The sequence below is a fragment of the Thunnus maccoyii genome, chromosome 4 (assembly GCF_910596095.1).
Source record: "Thunnus maccoyii chromosome 4, fThuMac1.1, whole genome shotgun sequence".
NCBI lineage: Eukaryota > Metazoa > Chordata > Actinopteri > Scombriformes > Scombridae > Thunnus > Thunnus maccoyii.
In genome coordinates, this window is record NC_056536.1 from 16,402,948 (window position 1) to 16,422,120 (window position 19,173).

The window sequence follows — 19,173 nt, forward strand, 5'->3', positions numbered from 1 at the left end:
GACATTATTTCTTTGCAGCAATAGATGGCAGCATTAACTCGTTGAGTTTTTCTGCAAGGCAATGATGACAATAGGAATTTCACCATACTCTGTGTGTGTGCGTGTCATGTAGCCATAAGGGGAAATGAAAATGGCCACAGTAGGGACAGACTGAGAGCAGATGAGCCAGAAGATGAGTACTGAACCTTTGACTCGCTCTGAGGTGTTTGGACAGCTCAAGAGGGAGCTGTATGGAGAGCAGCAGTCCAGTCATACCAACACACACATATTCATCATCCTGGGAGCCTCTGTGAGTACTGTCTGAACTTCTTACAATATGACTACTGCGTCGACTAATTCAAAATGATAACTCATACATTTTCCATACTATATCCCTTCTTTAGAAATCAGTTCAGTTTATTTCAGACTCTAAAGTCCCCTGTTTAAAAAAAGTTACTTGATTTATTATGGAAATGTCTAATTTGCTACTTCTATTCAATTCCAAAAGACCGGTTGAGAAAAGGGTTTGAAGTGACAGGGGCCCAACAGAGTTGACACAAAGCCTCACATGAGAATATTGCAGTGTGGTAATCGGTGAACGAAAGCCAGGGAATGAGCGTTTGTTGACTGAAATGTGCTGCATCTACTTTTTCCTTTGTCAGGCAATGAAAGAAGGGGATATTTTTGTAGCAAAACCATTTGGTCAGACCTGTTTTTGGTCTTGAGCCCAGCACAAGTTTCAAAATGTAGTTTTTAGCTGTCATCCTTATTTGTTGTTTTCTCTTTTTGTCAGTAGTACAGTACAGTAGTAACAGTAGTATATTTAACTTGTCCATGAAATCTCAGGTGTTTGCAGAGCGCTGCAAAGACTGTGTGTTCAAAGTTCTTTGAAAGCCTCTCTGGTTGGTTTTTATCTCACATCACTCAACAGATCCACTGACACCACACCACGGTGACCACTTATTTTTAAAGTTTACTTACTCTTTGGACTCTTGATTGATTCTTTACAGACACAGTGATCAGATCTGCTTCCATATTTTTTTTTATTTTCACAGGGAGATCTCGCAAAAAAGAAGATCTATCCAACTTTATGGTGAGTAAAGACTCACTGCTCGTTCACCCGTAGAAGAAAGAGTTGCTTAAAGTTGTTTGGTCACTATGTATTATTAGGGGTTTGAACCTTGGACAGCGTTCTGCATCGCTGCTTTTGACTGACTCCCTTCTCTAGGTGGTTATTCAGAGATGGCCTGCTCCCAGAACACACATACTTTGTGGGTTTTTCCCGGTCCAACTTGACAGTGGAGGACATCAAGACAGCATGCCTGCCTTATATGAAGGTAGCACATTTAAAGTGTTTGTTCTGAGGAGGTTTAGTTGATTATAATGTAATATATGTAATATATAATATATGTTGGATTGTTGACTGTTGGACTGTGTTTTTATCATTTCCTCTCAGGTTACTGATGAAGAAAGCCAGTGTCTATCAACCTTCTTCAGTAAGAACTCCTACTTGAGTGGCAAGTACAATGATGGCAGCTCCTTCACCCAGCTCAACACCCATCTGTCGTCTCTGCCTGGGGGTGCGGACGCCAACCGACTCTTCTACCTGGCTCTTCCTCCCACTGTCTACCACAATATCAGCACAAACATCAGAGCCCACTGCATGAGCCGCAAGTCAGTGTCTACTATACTCACAAGTCCATAAAAACAATGGTTTACTTGTTTTTATTGATCACAAAGTTCTAATCAGCTGTGTTTGCGGCAGAGGTTGGAACAGGGTCATTGTTGAGAAGCCCTTTGGTCGTGACCTCCAGAGCTCACAGGAACTGTCAGCCCATCTGTCCTCCCTGTTCACAGAGGACCAGATCTACCGCATAGACCACTACCTGGGCAAAGAGATGGTCCAGAACCTCATGGTGCTCAGGTAGCAAGCCCCATACACACATTTTCAAGCACTTTAAGTCAAGTCAGTTAAATTTGTATAGCCCAATCTCACAAATCACAAATTTGCCTCAGGGGGCTTTACAATCTGTACAGCAATGCAACATCCTCTCTCCTTAGACTCTCGATTCGAATAAGAAAAAACTCCCTAAAAAAAACTTTAACAGGGAAAAAAACAGAAGAAACATCCGGAAGAGCAACAGAGAAGGGATCTCTCTCCCAGGATGGACAAGCATGCAATAGATGTTGTCTGTACATAATAGAACAAGAAAGTCAAATTACAGAAATACAGTATGGAGAACAGAATGACAAAATTATAATGGATTTATAATATATCTTTACTGCTGATTTAAAGCTGCAAGTTGTCATAGATAAGATTTTGTTTTATTCTCTTACTTCTAGATTTGGAAATCGCATCTTTGGGCCCATATGGAACAGGGACAGTGTGGCCTGTGTGGTCCTCACCTTCAAAGAGCCTTTCGGCACTCAGGGACGTGGAGGATACTTTGATAACTTTGGTATCATTCGGTGAGAGACAGAACATTCAGATAAATGTGAAAACACCAGATGTTATTGTTACACTAGAACCTCTACTTGTCCTGATTCTGGTTCTTTCCTCTTAATTTAGAGATGTCATGCAAAACCATCTCCTCCAGATGCTCTGTTTGGTTGCCATGGAAAAACCTACTTCCACAAGCCCAGACGACGTGAGGAATGAGAAGGTAAGACGTATGATGGGATGGTAGGAAACAGTAGGACATTTGTGGATATTTGTTATGTCTTCATGTGATTGCAATCCTGTTGTTCTGTGTTTTTTGACGTGCTGCAGGTGAAGGTGTTGAAGTGTATAGCTCCTCTTACTATGTCAGATGTGGTGCTCGGTCAGTATGTGGGGGACCCTGAGGGGGTGGGCCAGTCCAAGCTGGGTTACCTTGATGACCCCACTGTACCAGAAAGCTCCTGCACACCAACATTTGCCACCGCAGTGCTCTACATCCATAATGAAAGATGGGATGGTGAGGCAAAAGATATGTTTTAATCTTTCCTTTTTTTAATAACTATTTTAATTCTGTTGGTAAATATTTTATGACCTCTCCTCTGATTTTCTCCCTCTCATGTTTTTCCACGCTTCCACCAGGAGTTCCTTTCGTTCTGCGTTGTGGTAAAGCTCTGAACGAACGTAAGGCCGAATTGCGTGTGCAGTTCACAGATGTGCCAGGTGATATCTTTGGTCAGAGCTGTCAGAGGAACGAGCTGGTGGTGCGAGTGCAGCCGGACGAAGCGATTTACCTGAAGATGAGGACCAAGAAACCCGGGGTTCACCTCAGCCCAGAGGAGACTGAGCTGGACCTCACTTACAAGAGCAGATACAAGGTACTACAGGCTCACTTAACTCAAATCATTCAGGTCCAACTGTCAGTCTTGAATATTATTTTTTTGTACATTGATTCAAGAATTTTCTAGAATCAACATAAATCACTTTATTTGTGCCGAGATAGTTTCATTTGATTCTTGACATACGTTTGTGGTACTTTATTTCAATAATAAAATGTTGATCCTCAACACACCATCATATATTACGTTACTCAAAACCCAGTTGTTGTGGTGAAATTCTAAGTATTTTGTATTTGGCTAATGTAGTATACATGGAAGTATTTGATAGATATTCAATGTATCACAGTGATAGTGATGCTGTAAATGTTAGAAACTAAAAACTGGGCAGAAGTGTAGAGATGCATCAAATAGGCTTAAGACAGGTTGTCAAAACTCTAAAGTCTAAAGACAACCTAATAGTTGTCTGATTACTGTTGTGTATTTTATATTAAAATATCCTATCCAATCCAAACAAGACCTAACAAGTGGAATTGCATAAACAACAAACACTAGAATTATGTGACAGGTTTTTGCAGATTTTCTCTTGGTTTCAAGTAAAACATGTGCTAGATTAAATAATGCTGTATGGGACATTTCTGGAGCACAGTAATTCTTTTTCTACAGAGGGTGGAAAAAATAAATCTTAAAGTTCGATACAAAAATACTACCTAGGTGAAGCTTCATTTTTTCATCAAGATTGATGTTATTTTGGATTGAATTGCAATAGAGTAGACAGTTCATTGTTGTTTGCCTTTCCCCTCATATAAAGATACATCATTGCACCAGAAATAAGCATACATGCAGTTTTTAATGGCTGCTGTCTCGCCCTGTCAGAATGTGACGCTCCCAGATGCTTATGAGAGACTGTTACTGGACGTTTTCTGTGGAAATCAAATGCACTTTGTCCGCAGGTTAGTAGTACCATTTTCTCTCATAGGTCATTGTTTTAGTATTTAGTTTTAATGTGTTTTTTTTCACCTGAATTGCCCCTTTTTTCTGCCCCAGTGATGAGTTGCGGGAGGCCTGGAGGATTTTCACCCCCCTCCTCCACCAAATAGAGAGGGAGAAGAGACAACCCATCCCGTACAAATATGGAAGGTAAAACTGTTTTTTTTTATAAAACAGAAATAAATACATGATGCACATTTTCCTTTACATTGATCATTTTTCTCAAATCTTTCCTTTGTTGTGTTCACAGTCGCGGTCCAAACGAGGCAGATGATCTTGTGAAGAGGGTGGGATTCTGCTATGAGGGAACATACAAGTGGGTGCAGCCCCACACAACCTGATGCCTTCTGTCTCAAACACACACACACACACACACACACACACACACACTGTCATAAGCAAGTTCACAAACAATAAATTTTACTGCAATCTTTCACTGCTGTATCATTGTTTGATTTTTGTCTGCATGTAAAAAATACCACCATGAATGTGAAAATTAAAATAACTGCAGAAAACTGAAATGACTGTTCACCTGTGAATTAGAAATTTCTAAATAAATCATTGTTCACTCTTCTGCCTGCACATTTTTCTTTTGTTTTTTTAAACAGCGTTGCCCACACCTAACACCAGACTAGAGCAGGAAAATCTCTATCTACATGATTGTTTCTTGTTATGTATATCCAATGACCTTTATTATGGATGGAGTATAGGATCAATATTTGCATACAGGGTCACTTGTCACCATGATGACACTGAACGAGATACACACAAAACTACAGAACCGAGTAATATTTATGCTAGGAGGGCCCGTTGGTCTGCATCTCTTAACAGTAAGTCACAAGGGAGACACGTTTAGATGTCCTGCTTCTGGTAAGAGGTAGGTGTCTTAAGTTATTTCCAAATTAACTGTTAAAAACCACATCACCACAACCACATTCAGTATCTCACAAATGATGAGCGAGTTTTAACTTTTGTTTGCTTTTAAATTTGGTAGATTTCCTTCCACTGACCACATCTGACTGATGTTTTTTCCTGTCACCTATGTCTGTCTCTACCAGGTGTGTGGCCTAGCTGGGCAACTACTATCTGCAAACACACACCCATGCACACAAATTCATACACACTCTGACCAGTAACAGGCCGTTGCCAGTGCTCGGAGGGCCGTGGGAAGTACAGCAAAGATGAACATGTGTTTAAACAACTTCCCCTCTGGGATTATTGTATTTGTTTTTTCATGTGTTGTTTGATTGTTTTAAACTTTTACTGTATGCAATAATAATGTCACAGTTTGTGTGGTAAGGGAAGCTGTAGTAAAGTTGTTTTAAAAGTTTCATAATTTCATAAGCCACTAGTACAAGAAAAGGAAGTTGTTGCTGTTCCTAATTCAGTTTCAAAGATAAACCGCATTGCTGAATTACTGTTGACAACAATAAAGCATAAAATGAGTCAGGGTCATGATTATATTCTATGGAAGCTCAAGTGAACATAAATAAAGTTTACAGGCCAAAAACTGCATACACACTGTAAACAGTATCAGGTGAGATCAGTTGTTTCTGCAGAAAAAACTGCACGAGAGTAAAGTATAATTTTTGTGTTAAAGTCTTTTTATAGTGTTTTTAAGAAGCAGTATTCAACAAACACACACGTCCAGGAATAAATAGTCTTTTTTTTTCATTGCAACGTTAAAACCTGTTACAGTACCTGAAATATCAGGAAGTCTTTGGCCATGACAGACTGTGAGGCTGTCATAGTTCATATTCTTTCAATTCACAAATTAGCCTTGCAAAACAATCCCTTCCATTGTCTCTTTTCTCCCATCATTCAAGACTGGGGTGACACTATTTGTGTGATATGCATCTCCTTTCGCACTTTTCCTCACTGCAGCTGTGCATGGCGGCTCCGTCTTCGATGCCCCTGGCATACAGACGCACCAACTGGCCATGAATCCTGAGAGAAGAAGGGAACATCGTTAAAACAGTGCTGCTATAGGAAATAATCATCCGTATTAGTATATGACTGAGCTGAGTTGCAGTTAGTTTTATAACCATAGGAAGATAATATATAACATAAGATTACCCAAAACACAGCATGTATGGTTATACTCTCTTACCTGCAGATTATATTGGTGAAAGGCAGAATCTCGCCATCGCAGTTCCACACTGACACAGCAGGAGCTTTACTACAGCACAGACCGCAGAGGAAGCGGGTTGCTGCTTTCTGCTCGTTTGCCATTTCCTGCCCCGTGCTTCTCTCTGCCAGCTGTTGCTGAGATCCATTTCTGCTTATAGTCTCGACGTATCGTCTGTCTTCTTCATTTGTCCCACCAATCTCTTCATAAGCTTCCTCCTCTTTGCCGGCAGGGAGAGAGAAACGGACAGCCTTCACACGGTGGACCTCCACAAAAGGCAGGTCAAACTAAGAAAAGTGGGAGAGAGATTGGGTCATGCAGCTTTTAAATTTGCTAGTCTAGCCTTGTTTTTAGGCGAAAGCGCCCATACCTGGTCCTGTGTGCTTGTGTGCCTGTAGAGGAACTTGAGGAAGCCCAGTGGGTGAGTGTCCCATACCAAGATGAGGTCCCCCGTTCCATCCGCCAGGTGAGCAGAGGGAGAGAGGCCAAGAGGACTCTTGGGACATGAGCTGGACATACAAGTGAGAGACACACACCTGAACCTGCCCTCCACACTCACCCACTCACCTGAGGACACAGACAAAGAGAGAGAAGATGCTACACTCAACAGAATCCCTGCACATACTGTACTGTATAACATTGAAGGATCATACCAGAGTTTTTGCCCACCATGCATATTGTATTGCCCGAAATAAACTACACTGGACATTTTTGGATTTCTGAGTATGTTCTTTGACTTCTGATTGACCACTGATGATTTAGCATTGCTGTGTAGTAATGCAGCCCTGACATTTCACATCACTTTGTGCTTTCAACTGCTTTATCTTATGATATTAATAGTGATCCACTGCCTATTACAAGAAAGTGTGAAGTCTCTGAATATCTGCCTTTAGGATAATAACCTAAAAAAGGAAGCTAGAGAGTGCTTTAGAAAATTCTGGCAATGGGAAGCAGAAAAACATATTTTTGTTACTAAAAGTTGTTTGTTCACTTTTCCTAATCTTTGCTTTTTTCTTATGAAGCAATGGATAATTTCACCTCTTCAACGCTCTGTAGACTATTCAAATAAAACAATCTTAAAAGGACGAATTGCACAGTGGTTGAAGTGGTCACAATCTATAAACATAATGCAACCTGGAGAAAGGCAACAATTAAACTTCATTTTAAGGGATCATGAGCTAAAAAGGCTGCAGTATTGCATGCATGATTTTTCGTAATAAATGAGCTAAAATATGCAAGACACAAACCCAGGACTTTCATGTGTGTCTATGTATTACCTTCTTCTGAGTCACTACTAAACTGGCTGAAGTGGGAGCTGTACAAAGAGCCTGAATCTGAAGAGTGAGGGAATAGTCTTTCTGTGCTTTTGGAGCACACACTGCACCTGAAAAACACACACACACAACACAAAGAGTTTTCACTCTGCGTGGAAGTCTGTGAAATAACAAGCTCCTCGACCTTGACATCCATTCATAAGAGCATCATAAACCATTTGCTGACAGCCAGAGGCAGCTGCCTCAGACAAAGACAGAGGCATTGTATGCTCTAATGGGAGACCAAGGCTCACCTTTCATCTAGATCAAGTTCCTCATGCCATGGTTCCTACCCTCCTTAAGGTGCACCCAACACCTGAGTCCCTGCTGCAGGTGGTAGCAGTTACAGTGTCACAAGTAGTGAATTTGAACCATTTCACAGGTTCTTTAATAATAATGATGCTTCTCCCATGAACACTTTCTCTCTTTCTCATTAAAAGTGTTTAAGGTTCACAAGGTTAAAGGATAGGTTTACAGTTTTTCAAGTCTGTCTTAAAACAACAGTCAGGTTCCCATAAGAACACTAAAAGAGATTTTCCTCTCTGTAATCATTCCCTCTGTTCATACTGGCTATTAAAAGATCCCCTTCCAATGTACTTTCAATGTAAGTGATGGGGGCCAAAATCCACAGTGTGTCCAATGCGTTTATAAGTTTATCTGAAGCTTATATGAGGCTTCAGCAGTCTGTGTTAGTTATATCAAGTGGATATCTGCCATATTTACAGTCTTTTTAGCATCAAATTCCCTCTTTATGTTTCCTCAGACAGTGCTGTCATCTTGAACCCATATTTTCTGGGTCATTACTCTTATTTGCAGGGTTGAGTCACTTTGGCAGTTTTAACAGTCTCAAGGGTTTTAAAATCTGGGGCTCATGTAGAGACATGACATAAAACATCACTGTTGTTCTGTTGTGTAAAGGAGGTCTGTTTTACCTCACGTAGCTGAGTCACAGCCACAGAACAAGTCAAGGAATGAACAGTTATCCTCTGTGATACAGGAAATGCACCGGAGAAATCATGTGCTAACAGTGAATACTAGTTGCTTGACAAAACCATTATGGAAATAGCGAAGTAGAGTCTGCACAATAGTTAACGCTCCTTGCTTCGAGATAATAAATGCATTTACTGGTGTTAAAACATCACAAAGTATAGGAGTATGATCTATAGGGCGCACAGAGTAATTTTCTTTTATTCTTTGTTTGAAAGTTTTTTGCTGTTACTTTTAATTGTACTGTGTCCTCCCTTCTTTACATAATGTTTAGTAGTTGGTGTTTTACCCTGAGAGGCAGCGTGTTTTGTCTCGAGGGCTGGAGAGCAGCGGGTCTGCTGGTAGATACTGAACTATGCCTGCATAGCTTCTGTTGCTCAGATACACCACTGTGCCTAGACAAAGGAGAGCAATTAGAAACTTAGAAATGCTGAAAAGAATAAATTAGAGGTATAATAAATATAAAAAAAACCTTTAAAAAAGAGCATGAGTCACATAAAGTTCTTGCATCTTAGTCATAGTCTTATCAGCGAGAGTTTCCAGATGAATTTTTATCTTGTAGCTAAAAATAAAATACAGAGAGTCTGACAGGATGTATTGAAAATTTAGCATTTAGTCATTTCTTTTCTCTAAATGAATCATCAGTCCACACCTGCATAGTCATATCTGAGAGGTCCCATCCAGCGGTGTTTTTCACTCTCAGCCAGTACGTCTCCATAGAAGCCATAACCCACCAGAGACACAGAGTAGCGCACGAGAGCAGCCGCATGATGTACTGAGCACACATCCAAAGGCTGAGAGTCTCCTGCAAGGTGTTGTGGGAAATGAAGAGGTTACAAAGGCTAAGAATTGACAAAATTGTTCAGGTATTTTGTGTTGTTGATTTCCAAAAAAGAACAATATGTGATTAAAAGATTATTTTTATGAAGATCCTTCCTCACCGATGATAATGTGCAAAGCTGAAGTAACAGGGTCAATCACTCCCACCGTGGCGTAACACACACAGTCTGTAGAGCCTGCAGACACAGTATAACCAGATGTGTGTGTCACAGCTGTAAATCTGCCTCCATCAGTTTATAAATACTTACTAACAGTGTCATTACCTGCAGGGATAATGCCAATATGAAGCGGACAAGGCTGCAAAGTGACAGTGGGATCATTCTCACAAAGGCCTGCCTCTTGTTGTGTCCGCCCGATCAAACCGTGAAGTATTTCGCTGAACATGCCATCCCCACCCACACACACCACACTGTTGTAAACAAACACAAGGGCTTCTGTTATGAGAGTTATGAGAGTCACCTCCCTGAGAGCTTAGCTGTTACAATGCTCTCACACCACAGTGTTTAAAAGGACGCTGGTAACTCTTACCCGTCAAAACCTGTCAGGTCTTTCTTCAAGATGTGGTCTCTGGCCTGATTAGCCCGCTCAGTTACTAAACATAAAAAAAAGTCATTTTTTAAAATTAAATTAGTTAGTCTAAGGCATCTGTTAGACATAACCCTTCACCTAGAAGAGCATCAAGCATCTGCATTGGTAACAAATTAAACTTTGCCAAAGTATTGCACAATTTTGTTGTTTCTTTTACCTATTACATGACAGCTGATACCAGCCAGCTCAAACAGAGGGGCAACCAGAGAATGGTAGATCTGTCTTCCTTTCTTCTTTCCTCCAAAGGGGTTGATAAACACCAACAGTCTGTGTGGCCGTGAGGGACCTGAAAGATATATTTGAAATATTTCAGTTTGGTGAAAGCCACCTCTGTCATGCAGCTGATGGAGGAAAATTTATTGTGATATGACCTTAGTGCTTTGTCTTGTTATCCATACTTACTGTGAGTTTTGAGAGCAGTTCTTAGGTGTTGTGTCCACTGGTCTCTGAGGACTCGACTGGGGCAGCTGAACTGGATCCGGCCCAGTCTCCACAGTAACCCATACGAGCCCCCACTGCTGCTACGCTTCACGTAAAAAACTGGTGACGGATGGTGATGGATACCACAATGTTAGCAATGTTAGCACACATTTGATTAAATGTAAAGCTAGTGTGCTCAACACCTGTATGTAAATGATTCACAGTTCATTATAAACTCAACGGTAAAAGATAAGAAGGATGTGTTTTTGTTTATTTTAGCGTTGATTGTGGCCTTGGGTTTGCGATACCCGAGAGTCTCCAAAGATAACCCACCTGTGAAGTCTTTTTCTGTGTCCTCAACCGACTTCTGGGGCAGGATCTCCACCCGGCCCTCCTCCACTCCGACCACCTCCGACACAGGCACTGAAACTTTAATCACACACACACGCAGCCGAATTCAGCGGGAATGCTTTGCATACACTGAACGGAATATTTTAACCACTGGAAAAACTGTTGACCTTTCTCACATCAGACATGTTTACGTATCACAGAAGTCACAGCACAAGTTTAACTAATAAAATTAAAAATAAGTGCATCCCATTTAGCTGTTCCAGTGCCAGGGATGTCTTACAGGCCAAAAAACTGGGACATCATCTGTGATATTAGTTGAACTTGTGTATGATTAATCAATTAATTGATCAATAGAAAATTAATAGGCAACTAAAGTCACTTTTTTTTAGGAAAATGACAAAAAATGTGGTTTCTGCTTTTCAGGATTGAGGATTCGAGGCTTTAATGTCTCACACATGATAGTAAAAACTTGCTTTGTCTGATCAACAAACATTTGAAGACGTCACTTTGACCTGTTTTCACAGGTGTTTTTCACCATTTTCTCACATTTTACAGATATTCTAATCGATTAATCAAGAAAATAATCGCCAGATTAATCAATAATGAAAATAATCGCTAGTTGCAGCCCTGGTATGATGAGTCAAAATGTCTTCTGTAAGAAATGTATTGAAGAACTATTCTTTGGTCAACATTTGAAGACAGTTACTGTATAAAATGTACCGCTATTATGTTGTTTTAAAAAAGGGACACAAGTGAGTGTTATCCCAAAAATGACACACACATGTACAGATGTCCTAAAAACAGACATTTAATTTTTGTTTTTTCATGCTTCACTTCCCTTTCTGTGGATAAATGTGTGATGGTAACAGAGAGAGAGAGAGAGAGAGAGATGGAGAACAACAGTGGGGTGATTATGGTGTTGGTGTGGCAACAACAGATTGAGGACAACCCCTATGAAATAACTTTGTTCCAAGAGGTGTGTGTGTGTGAATGCTCCATGTGTTTTCAGTAAACTTGTCTCAGTAGGTTGTGTTTCATGTTAGTGCTGTTCAACTTGTTCTTCACGTTTTCTGTAGGCAGTTAGAATTACAGCACACCCTCCATGTAATATTCCAAAAATGACATGCAGTATGCCATTGTTCATGGTGTTTCCTAGGCAACTTCTACATAACGATACTGTCTTGTTTTTCAATACACCAGTTAAGTGAAAGGAGGAAACGGGTTGTGGCTTTAAACAAGATGACTGTGTTTCCTTGTGTGTGCTTACATTCTACCTGTGCTTTTTGATTATTATTTAAACATGCAAAGAAGTTAACTGCACAATCAAAGTATGTGTAATATTCTTTATAGAGCGATACTATAGTCGACAGATGTTTTGGAGAGTGTAAATGCCACCTACTTGTTTTCTTATCTCGATTCTTCTTATCTACCTCGGTCCAGTTGAAATACCAGCCAGTCAGTAGCGCCCGGTACCTTTTATTTCCGACCCACAAACTCGACTCCAGCCTCAGATCTGTCTCCATTTGGAAAAAAGGCTTTTTAAACCACGTCGCTCTTTCCTGTTTCTCAAAAAAAATCCCCCAAAACTTTTAGGATCACATTTTTTACTCATAACTCCTACATATCTAAGAACCAGCAGCAGGTTGGCAATCTGACATCGTCATCAGTCAACGGAGTCCTTATCTGAAAGCTCATCTTCCTCTGGGTGAGCACATTTTCCGAAGAGACACTTAGGACATTTGTGAAATGTTGAAAACACTGTCTGGCATACGAAAGTTATTCTAAAAATATCCGTTTCCTCCACAGTCCCTCCCCGGTGACACCTGCTCGATTTGCATGTAGCCCTGCTGATTGGATGCCACTGGTTTACCTGAAGTAGGTCTATTAACACATTGGCCAATTACTGTGAGTGTTTAGGGAATCGAACACAAGACCTATTATGATTGTAAGAGGGAGTTGGATTGGATCATGTCACAGTAAATTATACATAACAATAATCGCCATGGGGTGATATATAGGGTGATGTAACCAGTAAAGTGAGTCGTTTAAAATAACAAACTCACTGGTGAAAAGCAGATACAGTTCAACAGCTTTAAAGCCAGTTATGCATTTATACATTTGACATTCAATCAGTAAGTGAAAAACATAGCAACAGTAATATTAAAGTCTCCCTCCACTCAAAAATGTGTTTACTTATTGTTACTTCACCTGGATGTTTGGTCAGCAGAGTTTGACACCTGAAGGCTGTTTACACATCCATCTGCTCAAAGTGGAGAGTTTCCCTGTGGTCACTTGAAATCCGAGTTTAAGGCGTGTAGCCACTGGCGTGATTTGTGACATCACAACTAATTTTGAGCCAATCGTAGACCAGTATACTTCTTATACACAAGTGTGATGTGGAAACTTAATTGACTTTACAGTGAAGTAGGAGACATCTTGTGTCCAGCAGTTAAGCTTTTGAGATGGACAATATTCGCATATTATTAAACTATGTTTTTAATAGGGGAGATGGAGATGCTTAAGAATTTAAAACAAGGTAATTTAACTTTTTTTGTGGAAAATAGATGACACAAAGTCCTATTCAAATCTAGGTATTAAAAAAGTCAAAGAAAAGGCAAAAAAGAACTTATAACCTTTATAACCTCTATATAACCTATAAAGAACCTGTCATCCTAATTTACCAAATTTCCCGGTAGCCCATGTTGTCTTCTAATTTCAAGCTGCAAGGTATCTAATAAAGGGTTGTCAAGTTATAGAAATAAAGAGAGTTTTTAATGTGTTTAATATGTGATTTATTTATTTATTTATTTATTTATTGACACTTGACTTTCTTCGAGATTTGAGTCTTAACTTGTGACTTGAAAGCAAAAACATTCAAGTCTCAAATTCTGACTTGGTATCTCAGAAAAATAGAAAATAAATAAGACAGCAACAGACAGGCTTTGGCCACACACCTTGAATATTTAATTATTAGAGCCTGAAAGTGGTCTCAGTGCTGTAAGAACACTAATAGACAGCTTTAAAAGGAATATAATCAAATGACTGTTGTTGTTAAGACAGACATGAAAAATTGTGAACCTGTCCTTTAAATTGGACTTACCCTAAAGACTTAAAAACAACTTCAGTTCTGCATTATAACATCAATGCACCTTTTCATAGGAACTGCAGTACTTCCTCTGTGGATTAAATTGTAAAATACATTTTCTTCTACTGACCTCAGTTCCCACTCTCTGTGCATTGTGTATACCATGTCTACTCTAAGTTCCCATCAAGCAGCTTTATTATACTGTATCCCCAGTGCTTCTGTACTGGAATAATAGACTACTGCCATGCCCAGAGTTTTCTGTGTGATAACAACTGTATTAAGAAATATGGAGCATGTAAATATAATATAGCTTCTATAAATATGCAAATATATTTATTTTATTTTATTTTATTTTCAGAAGTTTAACTGCTGAACACAAGATGTCTCTTCATTCACTGTAAAGTCCATTCTCAGTGTTTGTGCACTGGAGGCTTCAAGTTTCTACATCACACTTGTGTAAGTTGAATATTGGACCAGGATGGGCTCCAAACTCACAAATCATACTCACCCCTTAAAATTAGATATTCAATGAGCTCAGAGAAAATTTCCACTTTCAGCAGATGAGTGTAAAAACAGCTTCTAGTGTCAAACTCTGCACATACATCATTCTGCACAGTGAAGCTCAAACATCCAACTGTAGGAACAAGAAGAAACATATTTCTGAGTGGAGGGTGACTTTAACTGAAATAATTAAATCTAGTAACTATTTTTAACCAGTGATGTGCAGTTTTATTACGTGCAATCCCATTCATCATGTGCAATATACTCATGGTTGTTTACAGTATGTTTACAAAGTAACTTATCATTATTATTTTTACTTTTTATGTTTATAAAGTAACTTTTTAGACTTTTGCCAGTCTTTTAAGCATTTTTCTATCACAGAATGACAATAATGCATGAATGACAATAAAGTTAATCCAGACAGCCTTGCTTGAACTGTAGCATAAAGTTTGCAATAATGATCTACAAGCTAACATCCAGGCTCTCATCATTCTTCAAAATAAAAGCGATTCATGGAACGTTTGTGTGGTACATGAAAGGGTTTGCAACCTTTACTGTGAAATCTCGGCGCACGCCGAAACCGGAAATACTCTTCATTATTGTGGCACGCTCCTTCCTCCCCTCCCTTCCTTGCTAGCAAGCCGACTAAGCTAGCCAGCGAGACAAGCTCTTTAAACCTTACAGCCTAACTATTATGAACTGATTGATCGGTGTAGTATAGTTGATTAGTGTATTTCCACTGTGCCGGTACCGAGAGAGCTAACAAAATGAATATACGAAACGCCAGGGTAAGTTAGATGAAATCTTCTCGACAGCCATGCTGTTTCTACTAACTGTTAGCTAAGCTAGTTACTGCAGCCTGCACGTTAGCTGACCAAATATCGCTGATATTAGCATCATTAGCATCGTGTCATTCACTTGTCTGACACTCAATTTGTTTCTTTCACTGCAGCCGGAGGACCTCATGAACATGCAGCACTGTAACCTGCTGTGTCTTCCAGAAAACTACCAGATGAAATACTATTTCTATCACGGACTGTCCTGGCCTCAGGTTAGTCACTGTGCTCTTTCCTATTTTTGCTGTTTCTGCTAGAACCACACCTCCTGTCCACTCACTTCTCACACTTTTAAGTTTGTATGTTTGACACACATTGATTTTCTTGTTTTAGCTTTCATACATTGCAGAGGACGAAAATGGCAAAATAGTTGGATATGTGCTGGCAAAGATGTGAGTATCTGTGATTACATCTCTCAAACTGACATCACTTGAACAAATGATTTGTATTATGTGTTCCAAAAACTTGCTTTGATTTCTTTTTTAGGGAGGAAGACCCAGATGATGTACCCCATGGACACATCACATCCCTGGTGAGTCTCGGCAAGAGACATTTTATTCATCCCTTCTAGTATTTGTATCACACAAACAATATTGTTGTTGGCTTGAACTGAGTGACACAAAAACCCCCAAAAACCTGTTTCTTCCAGGCGGTGAAGCGCTCCCACAGACGTCTGGGGCTGGCTCAGAAGCTGATGGACCAGGCCAGCCGGGCCATGATAGAAAACTTCAATGCTAAATATGTCTCACTTCATGTTCGCAAAAGGTACTGTGCACAGTTGGATCGCTGTGCACTTGGCGTCTCTTTGTTTTGTTTAGATACATATTTGCATGTCTCTTTGTTTACAAAATGTGCTCATATTCTGATTACATGTGTGTACTTTTTCTCCCCACCGCAGCAACCGGGCAGCCCTGCACCTGTACTCAAACACACTCAAATTCCAGTAAGTCCTTTTTTGTGCCAAGATTAATTCATTATTTCTATTTTCAGAAGTACGGAGGTCATGAGGTGATTTAGACCAATAATAGTGGCTTACCTGGTACAGAATATTTCCTGATATTAGGTTATTGCAGATAATTTGGTATCCACCACTATGTTGCCCAATAACAATAACAGGAAATTACAGTATGGAAACGTGACATGCTTTAATAGACTGGCTCTGCCTATTAAAATATAAGATCAAGGCTCTTTTTATTAACGCTGATAAGAGCAAGGTGTTTTACTCTTCAGCAGGCTCATCATTTATTTATTCTGACTACATGTTCATCTTGCAGTCGGCAGCACCTCCAGCTCAGCAGTACAGTACGCTGTGTGCAAAGCTTTTCTCTCTTAACTATATCTCTGAGGTCAATTAGATGAAGAATTTAGTCCTCTTTGGTGCATATTTGGGCCAGAATTCTTTAAAAAAAAATTAAGCAAATCTTTTCAAAAGTGTATATGATATATCTTCATAGGGTTTTTGTAACTCTCAAATGTTACTATTGTTGGCCTTTAAATCCAATATCAGTAGGGCTTTAATCATGTGTCTAAATTCCCCCCAACAGCTCCGGATACTAAAAACAAATGTTTCAGTTATTTGTTCATGTTATATCTAATTTATCCAATTAACCATTCGATTTTAATTTCTATAAATTTAAGGTTTGCAAGCCTTCTTTGCAATGCTAAGAGTAAAATTCTGGGGAAATGCTGAATTCTTTCTTCATTTACTCATTTATTTATATGTCCCTAAAGTGTAGTGTAATTCATATATTTAGTCTAAGAATACTGGAATATAAACCTAGGGCTGGACGATATGGACAAAATCAAATATGATATTTTTGACCAAATACCTCGATGTCGATATTGCAACAATATTGTAGGGATAACTTCTGGTGCTTTCACAAAATATTTACACAATGAGATTTGTGATAAATAATCATCAGCAATGTGGATATAATGACTTAGTGGGTAAAGGCAAATAGCAGAACAGCTAGAACAGTCTGGCAAGTTCCGAAAATTACATCATTTTACTGTAATGCAGCCGTTAAAACCAGGAAAAGTCCACACTTATGCAATATCATGATATTACAAAATCCAAAATTGCCCCAAATGTACCTATAAAATACCAAGTTTTTACATTTTTTATGATTGTTAACTCCCTCCAGGTTGCTTAAATCCCCAGAAAAAAAACTACCCAGGATATGACTCAGCGTCCTCAGTGGCAGCTTCAACCCTGACAGTTACATTTACACTGACTGTAACTGATGTGTTATCTTATTGTTCCTCCGCAGGATAAGCGAGGTAGAGCCTAAGTACTATGCAGATGGGGAGGATGCCTACGCCATGAAGAGAGACCTGGCCCACATGGCTGATGAGGTAGTCTCCATGTTTATTCACTATGGCAACACATGATGGCGCTCCGTTGACATTGCTTTTCATCAGCTCCTTGTAGGCACCTCAAGCACCACTGAACTCAGATGAGCAGATTCTGTTAGTGAATATGTCATATTTTTGTCTTTGTGTCCTACAGTTGAGAAAGCCGGGCGTGCGTGTTTCGGGTCAAGAAGCACCGTCTGGCCAGAGCCCGTCAGGGTCTGGCGACCAGGAGAGAGAGAGTGAGAGAGACAGCGGAGGAGAGAGCAAAGAGCTGAGTGAAGTCAGCGAGGCAACAGAAAGCACAGACGTTAAAGATTCTTCTTCTGATTCACAATGACCCTGCAGTTCTAGACCTTTTTAAATTCATCCCTCATTTCTTCTTTTTATCTCTATTTGACAATATCTCGGGCTTGACAAACTGTGACTATCTTTGCATCAAAGCCATTACTATGTTTCTCCATTACTGTTTTTTTCTTCAAGTCTTGATTTTCACTGCAGTGATGATGAACAAAGGGTCTTGGATAATGACATGAATCAGGGTGTTATCTAAAGTTTTTATTGGACTGCTGTCGTCATTAGCTAAAGTGGCCCAAAGTTGGGAGATTTACAGTATTGGAAACAACCTGTGCTTTTCAATTTGTCACAATCTGGTCTCTTAATTATTTAACAGACTTACTGCAAATAAATCTTTCAAATAATAATTCTGGTATTGCATTCATTTCAGTAAACGACTGTTGAAGCAGCACAGTTGTAGGGCTGCAACTAACGATTATTTTCATTGTCGACTAATCTGTCCATTATTTTTGCGACTTATCGATTAGTTGTTTGGTCTATAAAAAGTCATAAAAAGGTGAAAGAAGTCGATCACTTTTTTCCCAAAGCCCAAGGTGACGTTATTGACCAACAGTCAACAACCCAAAGATATTCAGATTACTGTCATAGAAGAGTAAAGAAACCAGAAAATATCTGTATTTAAGAAGCTGGAGTAAGATAATTTTAGCAAAAAGAAAGACATGAAACAATTATTCAATGATCAGAGTAGTTGGCGGTTAATTTTCTGTTGACTCGTTGCACCTCTACATCAGTAACACCATCTACACAGGAAATGAATAGGTTACTATTGATTTCACACAAATGATACCTCTGTTGTTCACCTTCAGATCCATAATGCTTTCTCTTTGGTAGTAAAAAGGTATTATGCAGGATGTGTAGGTTATTTTGAAATGGTCTAACTTTGGCGACTCCTAGCGGAAGCATAAAAAAATACATGTTAGAGAGCATTACACACACACACACACATTGCACACAAATTCATGGACACTGAAAGTAGCAGTGGGGTAGATCTCAGCAGAATTGCCACATTTATCTACAAACCATAAAACCTACTTTATCAGAATAATAATGCAACTATTTGGGATAAGTCACAAACATGTTACTCAACGTGAAGTCAAGTTGCTGAATATCTGACCTCAAAGGCTAAAAAAAGTACAGTGGACATTTAATGTCTGGTTTCATGGTTCTCGCATG

The 19,173-nt window shown here is 39.4% G+C and overlaps 3 protein-coding genes across 3 annotated transcripts; 2 read left to right on the plus strand and 1 right to left on the minus strand.

The window, feature by feature from the left end:
• Positions 1-131: 131 nt before the first annotated feature.
• LOC121895936 (glucose-6-phosphate 1-dehydrogenase-like) lies at positions 132-4,813 on the plus strand. Its single transcript, XM_042409496.1, has 12 exons — positions 132-289; positions 1,035-1,072; positions 1,208-1,316; positions 1,436-1,653; positions 1,745-1,903; positions 2,323-2,448; positions 2,549-2,642; positions 2,750-2,936; positions 3,059-3,294; positions 4,129-4,205; positions 4,300-4,392; positions 4,493-4,813. The coding sequence occupies exons 1-12, from the start codon at positions 161-163 to the stop codon at positions 4,581-4,583; spliced, it is 1,557 nt and encodes a 518-aa protein (XP_042265430.1). The 5' UTR covers positions 132-160; the 3' UTR covers positions 4,584-4,813.
• Positions 4,814-5,556: 743 nt separating this feature from the next.
• On the minus strand, positions 5,557-12,667 carry zgc:158263 (ceramide kinase family protein). Its single transcript, XM_042409406.1, has 13 exons — positions 12,269-12,667; positions 10,852-10,947; positions 10,501-10,638; positions 10,256-10,384; positions 10,039-10,102; positions 9,774-9,919; positions 9,612-9,686; positions 9,323-9,475; positions 8,960-9,065; positions 7,648-7,754; positions 6,741-6,937; positions 6,353-6,657; positions 5,557-6,189 (listed from the first exon to the last, which is right to left on the minus strand). The coding sequence occupies exons 1-13, from the start codon at positions 12,390-12,392 to the stop codon at positions 6,081-6,083; spliced, it is 1,749 nt and encodes a 582-aa protein (XP_042265340.1). The 5' UTR covers positions 12,393-12,667; the 3' UTR covers positions 5,557-6,080.
• A 2,377-nt stretch (positions 12,668-15,044) lies between these two features.
• On the plus strand, positions 15,045-18,347 carry naa10 (N-alpha-acetyltransferase 10, NatA catalytic subuni). The gene is made up of 8 exons (XM_042409245.1): positions 15,045-15,243; positions 15,408-15,506; positions 15,625-15,683; positions 15,778-15,823; positions 15,941-16,056; positions 16,190-16,234; positions 17,562-17,646; positions 17,801-18,347. The coding sequence occupies exons 1-8, from the start codon at positions 15,223-15,225 to the stop codon at positions 17,981-17,983; spliced, it is 654 nt and encodes a 217-aa protein (XP_042265179.1). The 5' UTR covers positions 15,045-15,222; the 3' UTR covers positions 17,984-18,347.
• Positions 18,348-19,173: the final 826 nt, after the last annotated feature.